General features: G+C 42.0%; 1 protein-coding gene across 2 annotated transcripts; it reads left to right on the top strand.

Moving 5' to 3' along the window:
- Positions 1-1221: 1221 nt before the first annotated feature.
- nfip1 (NEDD4 family-interacting protein 1) lies at positions 1222-26407 on the top strand. 2 transcript variants are annotated; one of them, NM_001160556.1, is given in 7 exon segments: positions 1222-1381; positions 9942-10029; positions 10308-10438; positions 13017-13104; positions 13317-13441; positions 14066-14132; positions 25841-26400. In NM_001160556.1, coding segments are annotated over 7 exon segments (633 nt in total). In that variant the 5' UTR covers positions 1222-1351; the 3' UTR covers positions 25945-26400.
- The last annotated feature ends 280 nt before the right edge of the window (positions 26408-26687 follow it).

The following is a 26687-nucleotide window of genomic DNA, read 5'->3' as shown; positions in this document are numbered from 1 at the left end:
ATGTATAAATGTGAGCATCCTGTTGGCGTTTCCACTCACTACCAAACATGTGGGCCGGCAGTAGGAGAAGAAGGAACGAGATGGATTTTGGCTGACATTCTGCTAATTCAAATAAAATTTGCGTTGTTTAGTAGAAATTCCCCAACGGAAATGTGCAAATGAATGCACTAATAGGAAATTTGCAAATGAATGCGCTAATAGGAAATTTGCAAATGAATGCGCTAATAGGAAATTTGCAAATGAATGCGCTAATAGGAAATTTGCAAATGAATGCGCTAATAGGAAATTTGCAAATGAATGCGCTAATAGGACATTTGCAAATGAATGCGCTAATAGGACATTTGCAAATGAATGTGCTATTAGGACATTTGCAAATGAATGCGCTAATAGGAAATTTGCAAATGAATGCGCTAATAGGAAATTCGCAAATTAATGCGCTAATAGGAAATTTGCTAATGAATGCGCTAATAGGAAATTTGCTAATGAATGCGCTAATAGGATCTCGCTAGCTCCTGCTTGGCTCTGGTAACCCCATTGCTTGTGTTGCCCACTATGGCTCATTTGTTCCCGTTTGAAACGACAGGTTGAGGTCTATCTTGGTTTAGATATAAAAATTATTTGATATAAGTGTGCTGTGAGGAGAGAGGGAGTAGATTTTCAGGTCCCGCTGGGCCGCAGGGAAGTCAAGTCCTTGATCCAGGCAAAAGGGCTCAATCTTTGGCAAAGGGAGTGGGATGCTTGTAGTAAGGGAAGGCAATTTCATTGTGCGCACCAGTCAGTAAAGGAAGAGGTGGGGAGTATGGGATGTAGGAGAGAGGAAGTTGTGTGGAGTAGACTACAGTTTGGGATCACAGGTTTGAATGCAACATTGTGGATGATAAGGAGACACGAAACAGGTCTGTGTGATGAGTGTTTAGTGGAGGAAACAGTGGAGCATGGGTTGATATTTTGTGAACTGTATGAAGTAGATAGGGAGAGATTATGTGAAAGGGTTGTAGTTTGGGGGGAGGGAAGTGGTGTCTAGGACTCTGTTTCACTTTCTTATATGAACAGGATTAATGAAGAAAAGGTAATGTAAGTAGGCCGTGATTGGCCTCACACTCCAGTACAGTAGGTGGCGGTGTATGCACCTTAAACGTTGGATGCGATCTGCCAGCCCAATCCCAAAGAAGAAGAACAAGACGAAGAAGAAGAAACAACGAGGGGAGGGACCTGAGCAGAGACAGTGTCCCGAGGAAAGAGTTTACATTACGGGTTATAGCTATAATTTCTGAATTGAATAACGTTACATTGGTGATAATCTAATTGATTTATTGTTTAAATACAAGGATTTTCCTCTGTTCATATCAGGATGTCTGAGCCAAGCGCTAGATATCAGCAGGTGAGTAAAACGTTTTGTCGTGTCTTTGAGTTAACGTTGGCAAGCATTAGCTAACAGCTAGCAAACGTTAGTTAGAGGTTTGCAAGAAACACTGGTGATGGGATGGCTCTAGCTAGGCCTCGTTGTTTTGAATGGCACCATGATTGAAACGTCAGTTAACGAATTAATATAAACACGGTAATGTTTTGATAGTGTAACTAACGTTAGCTAATAATGCTAGCTAACAAGCTACACTACATTTTATTTGATATTTTTTACATTTACTCCCATGTCTCCCCAATGTCGTGATATCCAATTGGTAGTAGTTAGTCTAGTCCCATCGCTGCAACTCCCGTACGGAGAGCCATGCGTCCTCCCCCGAAACATGACCCTGCCAAGCCGCACTGCTTCTTGACACACTGTTCGCTTAACCCGGACGTCAACCACACCTATGTGTCGAAGGAAACACCATATAACTGACGACCGAGGTCAGCGTGCATACGCCCAGCCCGCCACAAGGAGTGGCTAGAGCGTGATGGGACAAGGACATCCTTGCCGGCCCAACCCGGACGACACTGGACCGATTGTGCTCCGCCTCGTGGATCTCCCGGTCACGGCTGGCTTCTGCCTAGGTTTGAACCCAGGTGTGTAGTGACGCCTTTAGCACTGAGAGTCACTGCCTTAGGCCGCTGCGCCGCTCAACATGACCAAAAGTATGTGGACAACTGCTCATAGAACATTTCATTCTAAAATCATGGGCGTTAATATGGAGTTGGTCCCACCTTTGTTGCTATAGCAGCTTCCACTCTTCTAAGAAGGCTTTCCACTATATGTTGGAACATTGCTGCAGGCCTTGATGTTAGGTGATTAGGCCTGGTTTGCAGTTGGCGCTCCAATTCATCCCAAAGGTGTAAGATGGGGTTGAGGTCTGAGCTCTGTGCAGGTCAGTCAAGTTCTTCCACACTGATCTCGACAAACCATTTATCTATTGACCTTGCTTTGTGCACGGGTGCATTGTCATGCTGAAACAGGGAAGGGCTGTCCCAAAACTTGCCATAAAGTTGGAAGCACAGAATTGTCTAGAATGTAGTTGTATGCTGTAGCTTTAAGATTTCCCTTCACTGGAACTAAGGGGCCTAGCCCAAACCGTGATTCCTCCTCCACCAAAGTGTACATTTTGGCATTATGCATTAGGGTAGGTAGCGTTCTCCTGGCATATGCCAAACTCAGATTTGTCGTTCTGACTGCCTGATTTTGAAGCGTGATTCATCACTCCAGAGAACACACCTGCTGGACCCTTTATGGAGAACAACAGAGGACAATGGGTTGAGTCTTGCGATGCTAACAGATTGGCAACGGCCCTTCTGAATCGTGCCCAGATATTGCCACTACTGTGGGATATATCCTCCAGTCTGAAGGAAGTGGACCTCCTCTGGAGAGAGGCCTGCTGCCTAATTCTCCACCCTGGCAGGTGTATTTGCCAGCAGCAAACCACCCTGCATACCACTGTTGGCTTGCTTCTGAAGCAAAGCAGGGTTGGTTCTGGTCAGTTCCTGGATGGGAGACCAGATGCTGCTGGAAGTGGTGTTGGAGGGCCAGTAGGAGGCACTCTTTCCTCTGGTCTAAAAAATAAATAAAAATATCCCAATGCCCCAGGGCAGTGATTGGGGACATTGCCCTGTATCGGGTGCCGTCTTTCGGATGGGATGTTAAACGGGTGTCCTGACTCTCTGGGGACATTAAAGATCCCATGGCACTTATCGTAAGAGTAGGGGTGTTAACCCTGGTGTCCTGGCTAAATTTCCAATCTTGCCCTCAAACCATCACGGTCACCTAATAATCCCCAGTTTACAATTGGCTCATTCATCCCCCTCCTCTCCCCTGTAACTATTCCCCAGGTCGTTGCGGCAAATGAGAACGTGTTCTCAGTCAACTTACCTGGTAAAATAACTGATAAATAAAAAATGCTCTGAAGAATGTGAGGTGTCTGTTTGCCCAAAGCAGTAGTTACCTGGTGCAGTTGATGTGTGAAACCACCGGTTGTATTCTCTGTCCCGTATCCGTCCTCTCAGTACTGGGAGGAAGTGCCAGAGTGCAAAGTGAATCACCTTGAGCTCCAGCTCATCGATGTGATCCTTTGTCCATGGTGCTGACTAGAGGTTGACCGATTACGATTAATTATTATTGGAGGACCCAAAAAAAGCCGATACTGATTAATCGGCCAATTTTAAATAAAAAAATAAAAATAATCATTAAAAAAAAAAAAAAAATATATATATATATATATATATATATATATATATATAAAATAATAGTAAAAATAAATAAAATATATTTAAAAAAAATGTAAGATTGCTTGATTTATTTGTAATAATGACAATTACAACAATACTGAATGAACACTTATTTTAACTTAATATAATACATCAATAAAATCAATTTAGCCTAAAATAAATAATGAAACATGTTCAATTTAGTTTAAATAATGCAAAGTGTTGGAGAAGAAAGTAAAAGTGCAATATGTGCCATGTAAGAAAGCTAACGTTTAATTTAAATTCCTTGCTCAGAACATGATAACATGTTAAAAGGAACCACCAGCTTTCATATCAGTCTTCAATATTCCCAGGTAAGAAGTTTTAGGTTGTAGTTATTATAGGACTATTTCTCTCTATACGATTTGTATTTCATATTGTATTTCTTATAGGCACTTTAGTATTGCCAGTGTAACAGTATAGCTTCCGTACCTCTCCCCGCTCCTACCTGGGCTCGAACCAGGAACACAACGACAACAGCCACCCTCGAAGCAGCGTTACCCATGCAGAGCAAGGGGAACAACTACTCCAAGTCTCAGAGCGAGTGATGTTTGAAATGCTATTAGCGTGCACCCAGCAAACTAGCTAGCCATTTCACATCGGTTACACCAGCCTAATCACGGGAGTTGATAGGCTTGAAGTCATAAACAGCGCAATGCTTGAAGCATTACGAAGAGCTGCTGACAAAACGCACAAAATTGCTGTTTGAATGAATGCTTACGAGCCTGCTGGTGCCTACCATCGCTCAGTCCGACTGCTCTATCAAATAATAGACTTAATTATAACATAACACACAGAAATACGAGCCTTAGTTTCCGGATTCCACCATATTAATGACCTATCATCTCAAAAACAAAACATTTATTCTATCCGTGAAATACGGAACCGTTCCTTATTTTATCTAACGGATGGTGGCATGGATGGTGGCATCCATGAGTCTAAATATTCCTGTTACATTGCACAACCTTCAATGTTATGTCATAATTACGTAACATTCTGGCAAATTAGTTCGCAACGAGCCAGGCGGCCCAAACTGTTGCATATACCCTGACTCTGCGTGCAATGAACGTAAGAGAAGTGACACAATTTCACCTGGTTAATATTGCCTGCTAACCTGGATTTCTTTTAGCTAAATATGCAGGTTTAAAAATATATACTTCTGCGTATTGATTTTAAGGCATTAATGCTTATGGTTAGGTACAGTTGTGCAAATATTGTGCTTTTGTTAAATCAACCCCCGTTTGGCGAAGTTGTCTGTCTTTGTTAGGAAGAAAGTCTTCACGCAGTTCGCAACGAGCCAGGTGGCCCAAACTGCTGCATATCCAATGACTCTGTTGCTAGAAAAGTGACAAAGAAATTCACGTTAGCAGGCAATATTAACTAAATATGCACGTTTAAAAATATATACTTGTGTATTGAGTTTAAGAAAGGCATTGATGTTTATGGTTAGGTACACGGTGGAGCAACGACAGTTGCGCACCGCATCGATTATATGCAACGCAGGACACGCTAGATAGACTAGTGATATCATCAACCATGTGTAGTTAACTAGTGATTATGATTGATTGTTTTTTCTAAGATAAGTTTAATGCTAGCTAGCAACTTACATTGGCTTCTTACTGCATTCACGTAACAGGCAGGCTCCTCCTGGAGTGCAATGAGAGGCAGGTGGTTAGAGCATTGGACTAGTTAACCGTAAGGTTGCAAGATTGAATCCCCGAGCTGACAAGGTAAAAATATCTGTCGTTCTGCCCCTGAACAAAGCAGTTAACCCACCGTTCCTAGACCGTCCATTGAAAATAAGAATGTGTTCTGACTTGCCTACTTAAATAAAGGTGTAAAAATATATATATTTAAAAAAAACGGCCAAATCGTTGTCCAAAAATACAGATTTCCGATTGTAATGAAAACTTGAAATCGGCCCTAATTAATCGCCCATTTCGATTAATCGGTCGACCTCTAGTGCTGACCATACACCATGTAATCATGACTGATTTCCAGACTGCTCCCCATCCATTTTGGAAGGCTTCTGGTCAGTCACCCGGTTGTGAAATGCAGTTTGAAGAACTGTTTGAAGTGTTGGGTGCCAACATTGTATATCTCTCCTCCAGCAATTCATTGAAATTTCTAGTTTGTCAAGCCCAGGAACTGCACACACTGAGTGGGTACCAGAGAACTATTTTCCAAGTTCATTGCTAGCGCTTCACTTATGTACTTGCTGAAAGGCTGAAGGGTAGAACTCAAATCTCAGATTTGGCACCAAAAAATATTGCGTAGATCCTGCAGTTTTGTTGTGCTGGTTCTACTTCTTCAATTCCATGTTTTTTCAGGAGCAAGGAGATTTCTGAACAAAGTGTTTGCTTTTGAGCAGGGTTGTGAGCTGTTGTTTAAGACCCTCCTGAAGTGTGGGAGTCAAAAATATGTTGTAGAGTGTGTAACACTCGTTGACCTTTTTCAGCTGGAGAGGTGGTGCTCAAGGAAACAGTGTTGCACTACATAGCCCAAGATGCAGAAACGCACCATCAGGACCGAGGCTCTGCGCGCTGTGGTGCAGAGGGGACACCGCCTGCAAATGGTGCGCTTCTGCATCTTGGGCTATGTTGTGCTCCACCTCTTTGGTAGGGCTGAGTGTTTGAGTCTGGTTTCTTGGAATCCCAGTTAAGGCTGTGGGACGTGAGTAATGGTTTGCTGGCTGATGCATTCTATGGTTTGAAATTAAGCTCCATCTGTGCTTCTCTGCGTTCCTGCAGTTCCTTCTAATTGAAGATCACTATCGCTGCTGAATTCCTAAGCCTTTTGGCTGAAGCAGTGCTGTCATGTGTCCTGCGTAGGATGCAATCAGATGCCCTGCATTGTTTGTTAGGCAGCTCTTTGTCTGAAAAGAGAGAAAAGCAGGCAGGACAAGTGAAGCAAATGATTTATCCACACGGGGGAAATGGCCAAAACCAAGTGCCTTGGAGCACGCCAAATCTTTGAACGGGATGATGTCAGTCTTTTAAAAAACTGAATTGATCAAACTTGGATGTGGATGCCATGGCAGTAGGTGCATGTTCCACGTTGAAGTTCCTGCTTGCCCTCTCAAATATTTCAGACAAATGTATTTTCTGGTCGACCGTTGCTACCAGACCGGCAGGCTTAGACGATACTAGAGCTATGGTACATGACAGCATCATCATCATTAGTGCTCATAGTCTGCCATAAGAGTAGGAGGCTCTTTTGGACAGTACGTCAGTATCATCTGATTCCGCAACCACGCTCTGTTCAGATGTAGGGGTTTGGTACCGGCATGGGAAGCCTGGCCAGGATGTGCTTAAGGGTAGACCTTAGATGGTGTAAGGCACTGCATCTCAGTGCAAGAGGCATCACTACAGTCCCTGGTGATACAGCCTGGATTCGAACCTCAGGCCGTGATTGTAAATAAGCAGTTGTTCTTTAACTGACTTCCCTAGTTAAATAAAGGTTGAATTTAATCTCATTGGGTGTCAATTTGTACCCTGGCAAGGATGAGCTATGGTGATCCACCGCTCTATACACACGAGGGGAGTGAGACCCGTCATTAGACCTGGAGTGTTTGCTCGGTGTGGTAGACTAATTTGATGCAAAGTGCGCAAGTCGAGATTTCAATGATCTTGGTTTAAATTTCTGACAGAGTGCATGAGCTTCTACCCTGTCCGCTTGAGCATGTTCAGCTCCCAAGGAAAGAAGTGTGTGTGTTCATCTGAGGCTGGGAGTTGTTTTTCGCACTTTTGACATGGGTGGAATGACATCCTGTGTACAGCACTGAATCAGTGTGGAAATAACGGATTTCACACAAGAGAAGTGTTACAAGAAAAAGGTAACAACGTTTTTGTCTCTGTATGCTTCGATTGCCTCGGTATTGGCTTTGGATGCTTAGAAAGTACCCGTTGTGCTTCGGAGTCGAGACTCCCGCCTATATGAAGCCATCTGACTGGCAGTCAAGAGTGGACTGTCAGTCTCAGCGTTGGTGGACTTGGTCAAGCGAGGACTGGTAGCCTACAGCACCGCTGTGCACTGTGGTCACAGCAGAACTCCAAGTGAGGGAATGGGAATGCTAGATCAACGGGCTAGTGTGCAGGGACTGGCCCAACATGGCGGGTCAACAACCACCAACAAACCAACTAGGTACCTATGTGTGGCTAATTTAGCTAGCTAGCTACGAGCTAACTTTTGCGGTAGCTTCGAGTATATCCCGATAACTAGCTAGCTAGCGAACACACAAGGATGGAAATTCCTGACAAAAAAAAACAATACAAGTTAGCTAGTATGGGCCAGCACAATAACGACAGAGGGGGTCTAGATTAGATCAAAATCAACAATTCCTAAAACTGGGGAAGTGATGGCTTGTGAACCCATTTAATTATGTGTTGTAGCTTGTGAGATAGTATTTGATTGTGTATGTGTGATATGTCTGGATGTCCATGCTCAATGTTTTTATGCTGTACAATGTTTTATTTGTATTGTTTTGTGTGTGGGGAAAAATACATCTAACTTTAATAACAAACAAATCAACTACTCACAGCCAGGGCTCGAAATTAAGGGCGTCCTAAAATGTTTAAACACCATTCTCTAACACGTACCTGATGCGAGCAGTTTTTATAATGCGACAGGGATGGATATACAGACTAATGGTAGAAACTTAAGAGAATATCGGAAGATGCAACAATAGAATTCTGCCTTACTGACTTTGGGCAGTAGAAGAATGGTTTGTTTCTGTGGTCAGATTTGGGATGTAGTCTATTAAAAGCAAGGTCAGATATGCAATGTAAAACGTCCAGGTTTCAAACAGTGCTATGGCTGGCTCGGCATCGCATATGTAATGATTTTAGGTTATGAAAATGTATAATATTAGAATATCATTCCAATGTTGGGCAAGTAGGTCTATTAGAATGCACATTTGACTCTCTCCCAGCTCGTCTGCGGGTCCGCCAGCCCGGAGCGGATATTTCGCGTGCAGGGAGTTGCTGTGCTATTTGCATTGTCTGTATGCTATGGCTAGCTACTATGGTATTCTAGAGAATATGGTTGTATCTCCTGAACCGAATGCACACAGTAAAATGTTGAAAGCATTTCTGTCTCGCGCTGCAACACTGCCTGGCTGGGGACTGTGTGCGCACACGTGAAGAGCTGAGTGACATATTCATTTTTAGAATTGCTGCGCACAGGCATACAGTCTACAGAAGTGAGACTTTGAGCTTGTGTTCCTTGGCTATTTATATTGTTTTGTTCACAAGCTAGGTTGTTTTTCAATGTTTAGTTTCAACTGCTAGGGAAGAGAAGCACCCCGGATACTAGTCAGAGGCACAAACATGACTGGAGTCGCATTACTACGGTAACCTCCCGCCCTTAAAGGGGCAGGTGAACATTTGTCTCATCTGTGATATTTTGATATAAAAGACTCATGTCACAAAATAAATTAAACAATATACCACGAGATGCAAAAAGTTTTTCTTAACAAATGAAGGTTATGAAATATAAACCAATTACTTTAAAAGCCCTGAAAATGACCTAGTCCTAGCCCCATGTTGGCATATCAAAACATCAAAATAAAAATAAATTGTATTTTAATTTTGGGAATGATCAAGTTCTGTTTGCGACAGTTTAAATTGCACTCCGGGATGGTGAGGAAAACAGTTAGTCGCACCATACCTCATTTTATAGTGATCGTCACCTGGGTACTGTAAGTGCGTGGCGTGACTAAACTTCTTTGATATTATGCTTTTTCAATCATATCGCGTGAAGGGGAAGGAGTTCCCATAGATCGTTCAGCGACCTGTTATGGTAATGAAAGAAATAACAACCAAAATGGGGAACTGTCTGCTTGCCATTTTGTTAAATAAGTAGGTGGTCATGTGAGTTTCTGTCAAAGCGTGATGCTGAAACCGAGTGTGACCACTTCTTCTTTTTATTCTACGAGAGGGAACGAAACAGCAAACGTCGACAGTGCACAGCCTCGTCTCTTCTGATTACAGAACATCAGCCTTCATTTTCTGTTAATTTCCTGATGATTCTACATGCTGAATCGCGACAGTTCGTCACCGAGCAGGTGATCTACTGAGAACGGCCAGCGTTCTGTATTTTGTGTTCTGTCCAGAAGTCTGCTATAATATGTACTCGCCTGACCCTTTAGCTTAGAGCCTGAATAAAACAAGATAAGTATCTCCAGGGCTTGAACTGATCTCTTCACTAGGTCATGTTGATGTTCTCTGTCAGCTAGGCATAACCAGTTTATTGACTCTTCCCCTATTCAGCTGCCCAATGAAGAGGAGCCAGAGGAGGTTCTCCAGGTGGCAGCTGAAGCCCCACCCCCTTACAGCAGCATTGCAGCAGATAATGCAGGTAATAGTTCAATGCATACACAAATACTCACATCACAGTGGAGTGTTATGGGTTGGCCTGGGGGTCAATGTCTTTACCGTTGCCCCCAGAGTCATTGGACATTTACAGTCTAGAACTAAACTAGGACAAGTCAAGTATCTTTTTTATGACAGTGGAGATTTCCCTGCTAGCCTAGCATTAGGTTTACTTATGGTGTTACAGCAATTAGCCTACCAAAAAGGGATATATGGCACTCAAGTGTAACACAGTAGCTTTTTTTACTTATTTGCCTCTCTTAGCTTATTTTGACTACAAAGAGGACGGGGGGTTCCCCAAGCCACCGTCATACAACGTGGCCACAACTCTCCCTTCCTATGACGAGGCAGAGAGAACCAAGGCTGAAGTCCATGTTCCCTTGGTTTCTGAAAGGGTGAGTCTTCCAGCACTATAAACTCCACATAGCCATCCCTTGTGGTTTTGCTGGACTATTTTCTGTTCATCCAGGTTCTGTGTTGTTCCTCAGTGTTGTGGGTGTGGCAGAAAGTAATTCAGTCCCTGTCTATTGGCGTGGCTGATCTCCCAAGTAACCAAACTTGCCTCAGTTTTGTGTACTATTTACATTGAGCTGGATGCAGGCTAGTTTCTGAAAGTGACTCCATGAACCTCATTGCACATAATATAAAAGTAGGCCTGTTTAACCATGGATGTGTGTAGGTATACAGTGCCTTCAGGAAATTATTCAGACTTGTTCCACATTTTGATACATTACAGCCTTATTCTAAAATGGATTTCCTCATCTATCTAAACATAATACCCCATAATGACCATGCAACAACAGGTTTTTAGAAATGTTTGCAAATGTGTTTTTATTTTTAATACATATTATTTTCATAGGTATTCAGACCCTTTGCTATGAGACTTGAAATTGAGGTCAGGTGCATCCTGTTTCCATTGATCATCCTTGAGATGTATCTACAACTTGATTGGAGTCCACCTGTGGTAAATTCTATTGATTGGACATGATTTGGAAAGAGGCACACCTGTCTATATAAGGTCCCACAGTTGACAGTGCATGTCAGAGCAAAAACCAAGCCATGAGGTCGAAGGAACTCTCTGTAGAGCTCCGGGACAGGATTGTGTCAAGCACAGATCTAGGGAAGGGTACCAAAACATTCCTGCAGCATTGAAGGTCCCCAAGAACACAGTGGCCTCCATCATTCTTAAATGGAAGAAGTTTGGAACCACCAAGACTCCTCTTTGAGCTGGCCGCCCGGCCAAACTGAGCAATCGGGGGAGAAGGTCCATGGTCTCTCTGACAGATCTCTAGAGTTCCTCTGTGGAGATGGTTGTACTGATGGCAGATTCTCCCATCTCCACAGCAATCTACTAATCCGGCCTTTATGGTAGGTTGGCAAGACGGAAGCCATTCCTCAGTAAAAGCCACAGAGCCTTCTTGGAGCTTTGCCAAAAGCCACCTAAAGACTCTGACTCTGACTATGAGAAACAAAATTCTCTGGTCTGATGAAATCAAGATTGAACTCTTTGGCCTGAATGCCAAGTGTCTCATGTGAAGGAAACCTGGCACCATCCCTACGGTGAAGCGTGGTGGTGTGGGGATGTTTTTCAGCGGCAGGGACTGGGAGACTAGTCGGGATTGAGGCAAAGATGAGCAGAGCAAAGTACAGAGAGCTCGTTGACGAAAACCTGCTCAGGACCTCAGCCTGGGGTGAAGGTTCACCTAAGCACACAGCCAAGACCACGCAGGAATGGCTTCGGGACAAGTCTCTGAATGTTCTTGAGTGGCCCAGCCAGAGCCCGGACTTGAACCAGATTGAGCATCTCTGGAGAGACCTGAAAATAGCTGTGCAGCAATGCTCCCCATCCAACCTGACAGCGCTTGAGGTTCTGCAGAGAAGAATGGGAGAAACTCCCCAATTACAAATGTGCCAAGATTGTAGCGTCATATCCTAGAAGACTCAGTGCTGTAATTGCTGCCAAATGTGCTTCAACAAAGTACTGAGTAAAGGGTCTGAATACTTATGTAAATGTGAGCTTTTTAAGGTTCGTATTTTTAATAAATTAGCAAAAATGTCTTAACTGTTTTTGCTTTGTTATTACAGGGTATTGTGTGTAGATTTAATCCATTTTAGAATAAGGCTGTAATGTGTAAAGTCACGGGGTCTGAATACTCTCCGAAGGCACTGTATACTGTACTCGGTATAGGTCGAGTCTGTTTTGAAATGGTGGGTCACGCGTTGTTGGCAGGCACGCCCTAATAATCACTGTCGGACACGCCCTGAGAGCGATGGCTCATCTATGCCCTCTAGTGGGAAATGTTTTTGCCTTACCAGCTTACGTGTCATCCATTTAAATGACTGGTCTGTATTTTTGCCACACTGCGTGCTATGTGTACAGCATGGAACGTCTGGAGACTTTTGATGTACTAACTCGACAGTAATGCTGTGGATGTGTGTGGAATAGAATAGTACCATAAGAAAAGGATGTGGCAGCCATTTGCAGAGACCCGTCTGTCGGCCTGTAGAGGGGTAGTGCTGTATTTCCTGATAGGACATTAAATGTTATTCTTATAACTACATTGACTCCCGAGTGGTACAGCGGTCTAAGGCACTGCATTGCAGTGCTAGAGGCGTCACTACAGACCCTGGTTTAATCCCGGGCTGTAACACAACCAGTCGTGATCAGGAGTACCATAGGGTGGCGCACAGTTGGCCCAGCGTTGTTAGGGTTTGGCCGCGGTAGGCCGTCATTGTAAATAAAAATTTGTTCTTAATTGACTTGCCTAGTTTATATAAAAGTAAATTAAAATGACAATTTGAATTGAAACATCTCCAGCTGAATAACTTGTACATCCACTACATTAGGGCAATGTAAAGAGAAGGACGTGTTCCTAGCATAAATGTTTGCTGTCTTGGATGATATAGTGCTATGAGGTTTCCATCATTAAAAATGACTTGATGATATTCTCCACCATTTCTTTATCTCTGCAGGATGATGACTTTGCAGCCAGGGATGACTTTGAGGATGCGGACCAGCTACAGATAGGCAACGATGGGATTTTCATGTTGACCTTTTTTAGTAAGTCACATCTTGAAGTTGAATCTTCTCCACCTTGGTGAAGACTGGGTTTAGTATAATACACCCAGCAAAATGAAGAGGCGTGTCATGTATTTGTTTGATGATAAAGGTATTGATGTGATCTAAGAATAGTATTTGTGTTGAGAAACACCCCATCTTAGTCGACCATATGCACAGGTCTGTTTTTAAAGCCCCTTCTCTCTACTCTTCAGTGGCATTCCTCTTCAACTGGATCGGTTTCTTCCTGTCCTTCTGTCTGACCACCTCAGCAGCTGGCCGCTACGGAGCAATCTCTGGCTTCGGCCTGTCACTCATCAAGTGGATCCTCATCGTCCGGGTAACATATCACTAACATTTCAGTTTACCCATTCAACTATTGGGAGCATATTTACAGTAGCCTGACAACACCCGCTAAATGATTCCGCTGTTCTGTAGATTGCTACATTCTTTAGTCTGAGACTGCAATCATTTGAAGTCGTTTGTGGTGACGAGGGGCACGATTTGGATCGTCTCTAACTAATCCGAGTATCAAAGCCAATGACGCATTTTCTAACCTCAGCTTTACCCACGTGGCTATGGCCCAACCCATGGTGAAGGGTCAGGGAGGTACTCCGATCCAGACTCATTGCAGAGGAGAAACTACCGTCTGTGGGCGTGGCCAGGCAATATTTAGTGTGTGCCTATATATTTATTTATTTTACACAAGATATCACTACCAACGCCCTCTGAGCTTTAGTTTCAAGTTTTATTGTCACATGCACAGGATACAGCGGGTGTAAAACACTGCAGTGAAATGCTTGACTTGAGCTCTTTCCCAACAATCAAGGTTGGCATCTTGGAGTAGTGATCTGATGGCAAAGCACTTCAGTTTGGTGTAGGTTTCCCTCTTCCAGAGCCCAAGATCACGTTCATGTTTACTCTGAGTGGTCAACTTATCTGTTCATGTTTGTTTTTTCCCCAGTTCTCCACCTACTTCCCTGGGTACTTTGATGGGCAGTACTGGCTGTGGTGGGTGTTCCTGGTAATGGGTAGGTACAACCACTTCTCTGTTTGTTGTTTTCAATTGTAGTACTAGACAGGTAAATGCATTGGTGTAGAGGGGTCTTATAAATTAGGGTACCAGTGAGGATTTCCTACGCTGGACAACTTGTTACAGCTGTTAAGTCATTGATAATAATCTGCCAGTTTATTTTCATTTACATTAATAAATAAATGGGGATCAGAGCTATTTTCAATCAAAATTCCCGAGTTGGTTTTAAAACCTATGTTGACAGATTTGTCAAATTGTTACATAAAACATTACATAAACCGTGCAATGTAAATTATATCATATATTAAGTAATAATCAGTTAATTAAATTAGATTTAACTATCGGACAGTTTTATTTTTATACACTGCTTAAAAAAATAAAGGGAACACTAAAATAAAACATCCTAGATCTGAATGAATGAAATATTCTTATTAAATACTTTTTTCTTTACATAGTTGAATGGGCTGACAACAAAATCACAAAAATTATGAATGGAAATCAAATGTATCAACCCATGGAGGTCTGGATTTGGAGTCACACTCAAATTAAAGTGGAAAACCACACTACAGGCTGATCCAACTTTGATGTAATGTCCTTAAAACAAGTCAAAATGAGGCTCAGTAGTGTGTGTGGCGTTGGTGGATGGAGCGAGACATGATGTCCCAGATGTGCTCAATTGGATTCAGGTCTGGGGAACGGGTGGGCCAGTCCATAGAATCAAGGCCTTCCTCTTGCAGGAACTGCTGACACACTCCAGCCACATGAGGTCTAGCATTGTCTTGCATTAGGAGGAACCCAGGGCCAACCGCACCAGCATATGGTCTCACAAGGGGTCTGAGGATCTCATCTCGGTACCTAATTGCAGTCAGGCTACCTCTGGCGAGCACATGGAGGGCTGTGCGGCCCCCCAAAGAAATGCCACCCGACACCATGACTGACCCACCGCAAAACTGGTCATGCTGGAGAATGTTGCAGGCGCCAGTGGCGAATTTGCCAATCTTGGTGTTCTCTGGCAAATGAAAAACGTCCTGCACGGTGTTGGGCTGTAAGCACAACCCCCACCTGTGGACGTCGGGCCCTCATGGAGTCTGTTTCTGACCGTTTGAGCAGACACATGCACATTTGGAGCTCCTCCTGCTCCTCCTTGCACAAAGGCGGAGGTAGCGGTCCTGCTGCTGGGTTGTTGCCCTCCTACAGCCTCTTCCACGTCTCCTGATGTACTGGCCTGTCTCCTGATGTACTGGCCTGTCTCCTGGTAGCGCCTCCATGCTCTGGACACTATGCTGACAGACACAGCAAACCTTCTTGCCACAGCTCGCATTGATGTTCCATCCTAGATGAGCTGCACTACCTGAGCCACTTGTGTGGGTTGTAGACTCCGTCTCATGCTACCACTAGAGTGAAAGCACCGCCAGCATTCAAAAGTGACCAAAACATCAGCCAGGAAGCATAGGAACTGAGAAGTGGTCTGTGGTCACCACCTGCAGAACCACTCCTTTATTGGGGGTGTCTTGCTAATTGCCTATAATTTCCACCTGTTGTCTATTCCATTTGCACAACAGCATGTGACATTTATTGTCAATCAGTGTTGCTTCCTAAGTGGACAGTTTGATTTCACAGAAGTGTGATTGACTTGGAGTTACATTGTGTTGTTTAAGTGTTCCCTTTATTTTTTTGAGCAGTGTATATTTTATTTTTTGTATAGAGATCTCAGAAATTCAGTTTAACTACTTAACATTTCGTATCTCCTTATGTTACGGGGTGAAAACAGTTTTCATGGGCACATAATCATGTATGCATTGTGAAATCAAATGCTTCTAACTGGAAGTCACCTTACTTTGATGCTTAAAACCTAAATCGATACTGTCTTTAACGTGGTTTTTCTTTAATTATGCATAATACTTGTTGGATGCGCAGTTGGTGTCCAGTTGATTAGTTACGTGGTGATACAGGAAGACATTTTCAGAATGACAGTCACGTGATGAACAGCTGTTGTGGAAGCACATGCGATGCAACAACAGTCCCAAGTGCTGGAAAAAAAAGGTGCTTGTGAGGAATGTCCAGAATATTTTGGTGTTTCATTCGTTATGCTGGAGAAGACAGTTATGCCTGGATCCACGTTGGATATAATATCCCTAGAGAATTTATGTTGATCTGTTGTCTACTTGATTTACAGCCTTGGATTGGACTCTGAGTCTACTATGCACAATTGTGTAGGATAGACTAGTGCGCAACACCCAAACGCTATTCATTATTCTGGATATAATGACAATGGGCTTATTCATGATATGATCTGGTAATGAAATAACAACATACATTTTGTTTTCCATGTTAGACCTGCAATTTTAAACCATACAAGGGGCTTGAAGTAGCCTACTTGAATTTGGAGCTCAGAAATTCAAGTACTGCCTACCTTCTTAAAATGACACTTCCTCAATTTGGTGCATAAAAAATTATTGTAGCCAGTTTATAAGTTCTCCTGGTCCTTCATACTTATTTGTTTTTGTGAGAGATGTGGCCACTTTCGTTTGTTTCCCATCGATTGGAAGGTGTTGTGCTCCTCTTGCAGTAAAACCATGTGTGGTTATTACGAGGACGACATCTGTTGGCATCAACTTGGTTTTCCATACAAATCCTTTCATTAAAAAAGAAACATGGTTTTTGGTCACTCTCATTGTAAAAACTGAGTTGGTGAGTTTCAGATGGTGAGATTAATGCTACGGCTATTCATGGATTTATTATGTGTGCCTGCGTTGGCCCTATATGTACGATTATATCAATTATACAATTGTGTAATGTTGAGGTCCTTAGAAATTACAATTAAGTTCTTGGAAAAGTCTCTGAAAGTCCTTGAATTACTTACCAATGTCTGTTTGAACCCTGCTTAAATGATGTATAGTCCTAGACCTATGTTGGTGTATTGGTGGGCTAATTTGCATATATTCACTTTATTCCCAAGTGCACATGGAACTGCACGAAAGTCCATTCTATTGGTTTCAAACCATATAGATTTTTAAAAAAATCCTAATTGTCACACATTGGTCCCATTTTTTATTTATAGAAATACCCAACGGTATCTATTAGGTTTGAATATTTTCCCGGTATTTTACAAATGTTCCATCCCGAGAATAAATCATTTTCTCCTCGTTAACCCAGTATTTCCCGCTAAAACCTGAAGTGTCATTCAAAAGCATTAAATAATCATTAAAGCATATAAATAGGGACAGTGGGGCAAAACAGTATTTAGTCAGCCACCAATTGTGCAAGTTCTCCCACTTAAGATGAGAGGCTTGTAATTTTCATCATAGGTACACTTCAACTATGACAGACAAAATGAGAAAAGAAAATCCTGAAAATCACATTATAGCTTTTTTAATGAATTTATTTGCAAATTGTGGTGGAAAATAAGTATTTGGTCAATAACAAATGTTTATCGCAATACTTTGTTATATACTCTTTGTTGGCAATGACAGAGGTCAAACGTTTTCTGTAAATCTTCACAAGGTCTTCACACACTGTTGCTGGTATTTTGGCCCATTCCTCCATGCAGATCTCCTCTAGAGCAGTGATGTTTTGGGGCTGTTGCTGGGCAACACGGACTTTCAACTCCCTCCAAAGATTTTCTATGGGGTTGAGATCTGGAGACTGGCTAGGCCACTCCAGGACCTTGAAATGCTTCTTTACGTAGCCACTCCTTCGTTGCCCGGGCGGTGCTTAAGCAGGGGGACACGTCTGGCACTGCAGGATTTGAGTCCCTGGCGGCGAAGTGTGTTACTGATGGTAGGCTTTGTTACTTTGGTCCCAGCTCTCTGCAGGTCATTCACTAGGTCCCCCCGTGTGGTTCTGGGATTTTTGCTTACTGTTCTTGTGATCATTTTGACCCCACGGGGTGAGATCTTGCGTGGAGCTCCAGATCGAGGGAGATTATCAGTGGTCTTCTATGTCTTCCATTTCCTAATAATTGCTCCCACAGTTGATTTCTTCAAACCAAGCTGCTTACCTATTGCAGATTCAGTCTTCCCAGCCTGGTGCAGGTCTACAATTTTGTTTCTGTTGTTCTTTGACAGCTCTTTGGTCTTGGCTATAGTGGAGTTTGGAGTGTGACTGTTTGAGTTTATGGACAGGTGTCATTTTTTACTGATAACAAGTTCAAACAGGTGCCATTAATACAGGTAACAAGTGGAGGACAGAGGAGCCTCTTAAAGAAGAAGTTACAGGTCTGTGAGCCAGAAATACTTATTTTCCACCATAATTTGCAAATAAATTAATGAAAAATCCTACAATGTGATTTTCTGGATTTTATTTCTTCTCATTTTGTCTGTCATAGTTGAAGTTTACCTATTATGATAATTACAGGCCTCTCCTCTTTTTAAGTGGGAGACCTTGCACAATTGGTGGCTGACTAAATGCTTTTTATATGCCTGGATTTGATTAATTCAAGCCTGAAGCTTCCTGAGCCATACATGAATTACATTTTAATGAGCTCAAGCCCAAATGTTTGTAGTATTATCCAATACATATATTTTGTAGGCTACTGCACAACAGAAAAGCCCATAGATGTAGCTTATATGTTCTCTTGGGTAAATAAATGAAACTAGCTTCAGTAGGCCAATCTTTTTGAGTGTGAACTGTATTACTGTATTGTATTATATGGACTTGAATTAGGCACATCGTTCAAACCATGATAACGCAGTGAGAGAACATGCGATTCTGGGTCCGCACATGCGGCCTACAAAGTTAGCTAGAGAATTCTATTTTAATTTTGAAATATAGTAGGGCCTATTTGTACAATTGGTAAGCTGACACTACCATTCAAAAGTGGGGTCACTTAAATATCCTTGTTTTTGAAAGACTCACTTTTTTTGTCCATTTTAAAATAACATTGATCAAAAATAGTGTAGACATTGTTAATGTTCTGAATGACTATTGTAGCTGGAAACAACTGTTTTTTTTAATGGAATACCTAAATAGGTGTACAGAGGCCCATTATCAGCAACGTACAATGGCACGTTGTAATAGCCAATCCAGGTTTATCATTTTTTAAAAGGCTAATTGATCATTAGAAAACCCTTTTGCAAATATGTTAGCACAGCTGAAAACTGTCCTGATTTAAAGAAGCAATATAACTGTCCGCATTTAGACTAGTTGAATCTGGAGCATCAGCCCTTGTGGGTTCGATTACAGCCTCAAAATGGCCAGAAACAAAGTACTTTCTCCTGAAACTCGTCAGTCTATTCTTGTTCTGAGAAATGAAGGCTCTTCCATGTGAGAAATTGCCAAGAAACTGAAGATCTCTTACAACGCTGTGTTCTACTCCCTTCACAGAACAGCGGAAATTGGCTTTAACCAGAATAGAAGTGAGAAGCCCCGCTGCACAGCTGAGCAGGAGGACAAGTACATTAGTTTCTACTTTGAGAAACAGATTCCTCACAAGTTCTCAACTGGCAGCTTCATTAACCTCTTTACAGCTCCCCCCTACTTTGTGCAATTTCCGCCTGAAGACATACCCAAATCTAACAGCTCAGGCACAGAACCAAGGATATGCATATTATTGGTACCATTTGGAAGAAAACACTCTGAAGTTTGTGTACATGTGAATTGAATGTAGGAGAGTATAACAATAGATCTGGTTTAGATAAAAAATAAAAATGTATTTTTTTCATTGTTTTTTATTTTTGTATCTTTAAAATGAACAAGATAAAACAAACTTTCAGATAGGATGATGGGGACAATTTCAGTGAAAAATATATGATGGGGACAATTTCAGTGAAAAATATAAGAGGGCAACAGTACTTGTGCAAAGTTTCAGAATGATAACTTCCAAAATGATTGTGCTACATGACATTTATCATGAAGTCACCCAGGTGTCCCACACAAGTAGCCCAAATGTACCCAAGTGGCCAAATTGGTGAAGTTATACATTTTGAAACAAATATCTATATACAAAATACCAAAATGGTATTCTAATAATTATTGAGGAAAAAAAAATATATGTATTTTTTTTTATATATATATATATTTATTTACAAAATAATATGGGTAACTATTTACACACTTTCAATATTTGGAAGACCCTCAGCCCTCTATCAAATAAATTTATATAGCCCCAGCCTAAAACCCCAAACAGCAAGCAATGCAGGTGTAGAAGCACAGTGGCTAAGAAAAACTCCCTAGAAAGGCAAAAACCTAGGAAGAAACCTAGAGAGGAACCAGGCTATGAGGGGTGGCCAGTCCTCTTCTGGCTGTGCCGGGTGGAGATCACAGTGGTTGTAGAGGGTACAACAGGACAGCACCTCGAGTAAAAATGAGCAGTTTAGGGTTCCATAGCCGCAGGCAGAACAATTGAAACTGGAACAGTGGCAAGGCCAGGTGGACTGGGGACAGCAAGGAGTCATCATGCCAGGTAGTCCTGACGCATGGTCCTAGGGCTCCGGTCCTCCGAGAGAGAGAATTAGAGAGAGCATACTTAAATTCACACAGGACACCGGATAAGACTCCCATTCGGAGTCAGTGTCACTGTGAAAGAAAATGTTCAGTTAGAATAGTTTCACATATGAGCCCTGTATCAACAGGTATAATAAACAGATATATAGAGAGAGTTGAAGGTTGAATATATTAGGTTGAATATATTATTATTACCTGCTAGATCTACTGTCTCTTTTATATTATGACATTTCAACTAGATCTACTGTCTTTATTATATTACAACAGACCAGCTGTATCTACAGTCTCCATTTCACTTTGGCCATTGACGTGGTCCTGCCTTTTCCTCAACAGCCTCAAATAGGCTATTTCATGTGGGTTGGGGTGGGGCGGCAGACACACGCATCTCACATTTCGTGACATTACATGTTTATATATTGCTTCTAAAAAATTATATAAAATAACAAATATTTTTTATTATTAATTTCAAATCGCATTAGCATGATAAGAACTTACCAGTCCAAAACAATGTCCTCTCCCGTTCAAAAAATATTCCTCCACAATCGCTAAATGAATCGTCCCACAACAATCTCTCACCTTCCCAATCAATTTATTCTAAAATTGTGTGTACATCTGTATATCTAAACTTAGATTTAGCTTTCCCTGACTTAGTTGCCAAACAATGCAGTGCGTAACATGTGTTTCTCCTTCCGGTATGAAACTTCAATAGCAAATGACTCACTTTACGCTGGAGCTTACTACATGGGTTGGTCTTGCAACACATAAACATGGCGTATTGCCGTTTAGCTCAGCTCATTGGCTATCTACCCAGCTAGATTTCAAGACGATCAGTGGTCATTGGGTTAAAAGACAGTCAATCAACGAAACAGCGGGCAAATCATTAATGCACAATGATGTCATGACTTGTCTTCAAATCGGTTTCTTTCAGTCAATACGTCCCGTGAAATGGCCCATCACGTTTGATTGTGTTACAAACAAACCAGTTGATTGCAGTGAAACCAAACATGACTGGAAAAGTCACGTTCTGTGTGAGTTATTTACCTGGAATGTGTCGTCAAATGGAATGAGACGGAATTCACGACACAAGCGGTTCACAAAATGTTTCGTGTCAGGCTATAAAAATGGATTTTATCAAACAAAGGCTCATTCATTGTGTAACAATGAGCATTGGAATTGCAAACAGACGAAGATCGTCAAAGGTAAACTATTTATTTTAATGCCGTTTGATTGTTACACCTGTGCTGGTTAATTTTTTATATTTTTTATGGGGCTCTATGCTCAGATAATCGCATCGTATTCTTTCGCAGTAATTCCTTTTTTAAATCTGTCAACGCAGTTAGATTAGCAAGATTCTAGGCTTTCGATACATGTGAGACACTTGTATTTTCATGAATGTTTAATATGGCTTTATGTAGCGATCACCGTATGTTGTGGAATTTCAAGTGTGCCTTGTTAAAAGTTAATTTGTGGAATTTCTTTCCTTAATGGATTTGAGCCAATCAGTTGTTGTGACATGGTTGGGGTGGTATCCAGAAGATGGCCCTATTTGGTAAAAGACCAAGTCCATATTAAGGCAAGAACAGGCCTCCCGGGTGGCGCAGTGGTTAAGAGCGCTGTACTGCAGCGCCAGCTGTGCCATCAGAGTCCCTGGGTTCGCGCCCAGGCTCTGTCGTAACCGGCCGCGACCGGGAGGTCCGTGGGGCGACGCACAATTGGCCTAGCTTGGTCGGTAGGGATGTCTCATCGCGCACCAGCAACTCCTGTGGCGGGCCGGGTGCAGTGCGCGCTAACCAAGGTTGCCGGGTGCACGGTGTATCTTACGACACATTGGTGCGGCTGGCTTCCGGGTTGGATGCGCGCTGTGTTAAGAAGCAGTGCGGCTGGTTGGGTTGTGTATCGGAGGACGCATGCCTGTCAACCAATGACTTTCCCGAGCCCGTACGGGAGTTGTAGCGATGAGACAAGATAGTAGCTACTACAACAATTGGATACCACGAAATTGGGGAGAAAAAGGGGTAAAATTCAACAAAAAATAATTTTTAAAAAGAACAGCTCAAATAAGGAAAGTGAAATGACAGTAACTTCTTGCAGATTCTTCCAAACAAGTCAATCAACGTTTATAATCAAACCTTAGGAAAAAAGATCAAATTTAAGACGAAGAATCGTTGTCTTTACAGGAGAAAAATACCAAAGAACGCGCTCTCATTCACGCGCTTGGAAACACTACAGCCAAAATGGGAGCCACCTAGAAAAACTACAATTTCTGGCTCATTTTTCCCAAAAACATTCTGAAACTCTTTCTAAAGACTGTTGACACCTAGTGGAAGCCCTAGGACCTGCAATCGAGCACAATTTTCCCCTATTATAAAAGTGCCAGGCATTGAAATCAGTGGTAGGATTACTTTGGGGAGGGGGGGGGGTTGTCCTCTGGGTTTCGCCTGCCATTTCAGTTCTGTTATACTCAGACGTTATTTTAACAGTTTTAGATTTTCTATCCAAATCTACTAATTATATGCATATCCTAGCTTATGGGCCTGAGTAGCAGGCAGTTTACTTTGGGCATGCTTTTCATCCGGACGTCAAAATACCGCCCACTATCCCAAAGAAGTTACGACACAAAGGTCAGTCATTCTGAAATATGTCCAGAACTTTGATAGTTTCTTCAAGTGCAGTTGCAAAAACCATCAGGCGCTATGATGAAACAGCCTCTCTTGAGGACCGCCACAGGAAAGGAAGACCCAGCGTTACCTCTGCTGCAGAGGATCAGTTCATTAGAGTTACCAGCCTCCGATAATGGCAGCCCAAATAAATGCTTCACAGAGTTCAAGTAACAGACACATGAACTGTTTAGAGGAGGCTGTGTGAATCAGGCCTTCATGATCAAATTGTTGCAAATAAACCACTACTGAAGGACGCCAATAATAAGAAGACTTGCTTGGGCCAAGAAACACAAGCAATGGACATTAGACCGGTGGAAATCTGTCGTTTTGGTCCGATTTGTCCAAATTTGAGATTTTTGTTTACAACTGCTGTGTCTTTGTGAGAGACAGAGCAGGTGAATGGGTGATCTCGGCATGTGTGGTTCCCACCATGAAGCATGGAGGAGGTGGTGTGGGGGTGCATTGCTGTTGACACTTGTGATTTATTTAGAATTCAATGCACACTTAACCAGCATGGCTACCACAGCATTCTGCAGAGATACGCCATCCCATCTGGTTTACACTTAGTCCCACTATCATTTGTTTTTCAACAGGACACACCTCCCAAGTGGCGCAGCAATCTATGGCACTGCATCTCAGTGCTTGAGGCATCACTAGAGACACAGCCTGGATTCGAACCAGGGTATCACAACCGGCCGTGATTGGGAGTCCCATAGGGCGGAGCACAATTGGCCCAGCGTCGTCCGGGTTTGGCTGGTGTAGGCCGTCATTGTAAATAAGAATTTGTTGCCTAGTTAATTTGACTTGCCTAGTTAAATTAAAAGTTTTTTTTGACAAAGAATGAGAGTGATGCAATGCTGCAGCAGATGACCTGGCCTCCGCAATCAGCTGACTTCAACGCAATTGAAATAGTTTGATGAGTTGGACAGCAGAGTGAAGGAAAAGCAGCCAACAAGTGCTCAGCATATGTGGGAACTCCAAGACTGTTGAAAAGCATTCCAGGTGAAGCTGGTTGAGATAATGCCAAGAGTTTGCTTTTCTCTTGGCAAGGAGTGGCTACTTTGAAGAATGTGTATATACAGTGCCTTGCAAAAGTATTCGGCCCCCTTGAACTTTGCGACCTTTTGCCGCATTTCAGGCTTCAAACATAAAGATATAAAACTATTTTTTTGTGAAGAATCAACAACAAGTGGGACACAATCATGAAGTGGAACGACATTTATTGGATATTTCAAACTTTTTTAACAAATCAAAAACTGAAAAATTGGGCGTGCAAAATTATTCAGCCCCTTTACTTTCAGTGCAGCAAACTCTCTCCAGAAGTTCAGTGAGGATCTCAAGTTCAAGGGGGCCAAATACTTTCGCAAGGCACTGTATTTATCATAATATTCCTAATGTTATTAGCCTAGTAGGCTCTTTCTATTGTTTAATTTCTTCCTCGCTTTCAACAGTTAAATTTTATGTTTTGTTGTCCTTATCTTTGTCATTCTAATGACATCCTTAAATATTATAAGACTAGAATCAGATGCAGAAGGATCTCACTTCTCTTGACGGAGATAATTGAATAGTTATGGGTCTAAATAAATAACTGCTGTAGCCTACTGCCATCGTGCGTTTGCTCAAACTACCCGTGATTTCTATTGGCTGCTGTATTTAACATTCAGCATACAAACTTGCTACCTCTTTGAAAAGTCTATTGGTATAATGTATAATATAATGTATAATATATGTCCAGCAAGCTATTCTAGTCTAGATTTTCCTGCATGGGACTCCAAGAGCTAAGGAGCGTTTTTTTTTTAACAAGGCTAGTGGAGCACAGGTGCTTGCGTATTGCACAAGAGACGGAGGCTATAAGTTAGAAGCTTATTATTCATAAGCCATCATTCATTTTAAAACATATAAGGCTAATACTGCATTAAATGTAATCCCTGAAAGAGGTAGGCCAGGACATATAGGGCTATATATCACTCTAGAACTGGATTATCTCTTTTGGATGCAATGAGAGATTTAAAGCAACGATATTTGAGTGATGGTCTGTTTTTAAAACTCTGCAGCTGCAAAAATTAAAAAATCTTTACATTAAATAAAATGTGACCCTGAAAGCCAGGTGGAGTTGGGTAAATTAGACGCACATTCAATCTTTTTATTATAGACTATGCTGCCGCAAATGTAGGCCTACCTGTCACAAGAAAAACAGTTACCATGATGAGAAGATCTGCATGCATTTGTGAACTGCGCTCCAATCTGAGATGGGTCTGTGCCCATCCTGAGCGTTGATGATTCATCATGCAGAGGCCGTAGAGAAGACCGATTTAGACATCTCATATAATTTAACAGTTCCAGCTCATGCCATGCTGTTCATATAAATAATGTATTATAATTTACCGGTTTCTTGCAGTTATTTTTCCCAGGAAGAGAGTGGTTTTGGGAGGTAAATCTCGGTAACCGTGTTCCCGCCATTCAACTCTAGTATCTATTGAATGGACAGTATGCATGGAGATTTAACACTCACACTGGCAAGAATGCCTTGTTTGATGCTGGGAGTTGACTTGCTGCCCCAAAAAACATTGTAGAAAAATGACTCCTGTATTCTGTCTTCCAGGATTCCTGCTCTTCCTCAGAGGATTCATCAACTACGCCAAGATACGCAAAATGGCTGACTCGTTTTCTACTCTCCCGCGAACCAGAGTCCTTTTCATCTACTAAAAGTGGAAATCTGACTTCTATAGAGAAGTTTGCTCTGGCTTCTAAACTCCATCACGGGAGGCTGAGAAATGTTTTGCTGCCGTTGAATCGGACGATACACTTTCGGTCTCTTGATGTAAACTGGTGGATGCTGACAATTCTGTAACTATTCAATCATTAGTGGTTTGTCAAGTGCTATTTGCAATCAAGTCTGTGATGTATAAATAATGCCTTACATATTATTCTAAGTTTGTAGCAATGGTTATGTACTGTGCCCCTTTTAGCCAATAGGGGGTAGTCTTGTCTTTTTCTGTCCTCTTTCAAAGTGTTTGATATGGAGACTGCTCAGCTGTATGCTGAACCTGTGACACTACCATTGAGTTCTGTCTGTGGATCGGAGCATTGAGTCATTTATCAAAAGCAGTGCTTTTTTCTTGATGTGTATATGATAATGAAATTAAAGTGTCTTAAGATGTGTCTTCAATGTGTAGAAAACTGAATGATTTTGTATTCAAGTGTCATTTTCACTCTGGAAATCCTAGTCAATACAGTGATCGAGGTAGGCATTGGAACCTTGTTGCTAGGGTTTGTCAGTGCATTTCAGACATTTTAAGGAGTATCCGAGGAATTGATTTAACCTTTTTATTTAAGCAGGGAGTCACCTTGAGACAAAGCTCTTTCTTTTAAGGGAGGCCTGCACGACTACCAAAAATTGGTTGGAACTGTTCATGTTTATGTACCAATTGTATTTGACACTCATCAAT

This window comes from Oncorhynchus mykiss, chromosome 10, assembly GCF_057628025.1.
Source record: "Oncorhynchus mykiss isolate SJ-2025 chromosome 10, ASM5762802v1, whole genome shotgun sequence".
Taxonomy (NCBI): Eukaryota; Metazoa; Chordata; class Actinopteri; order Salmoniformes; family Salmonidae; genus Oncorhynchus; species Oncorhynchus mykiss.
This window is presented reverse-complemented; position numbering and strand designations above follow the sequence as displayed.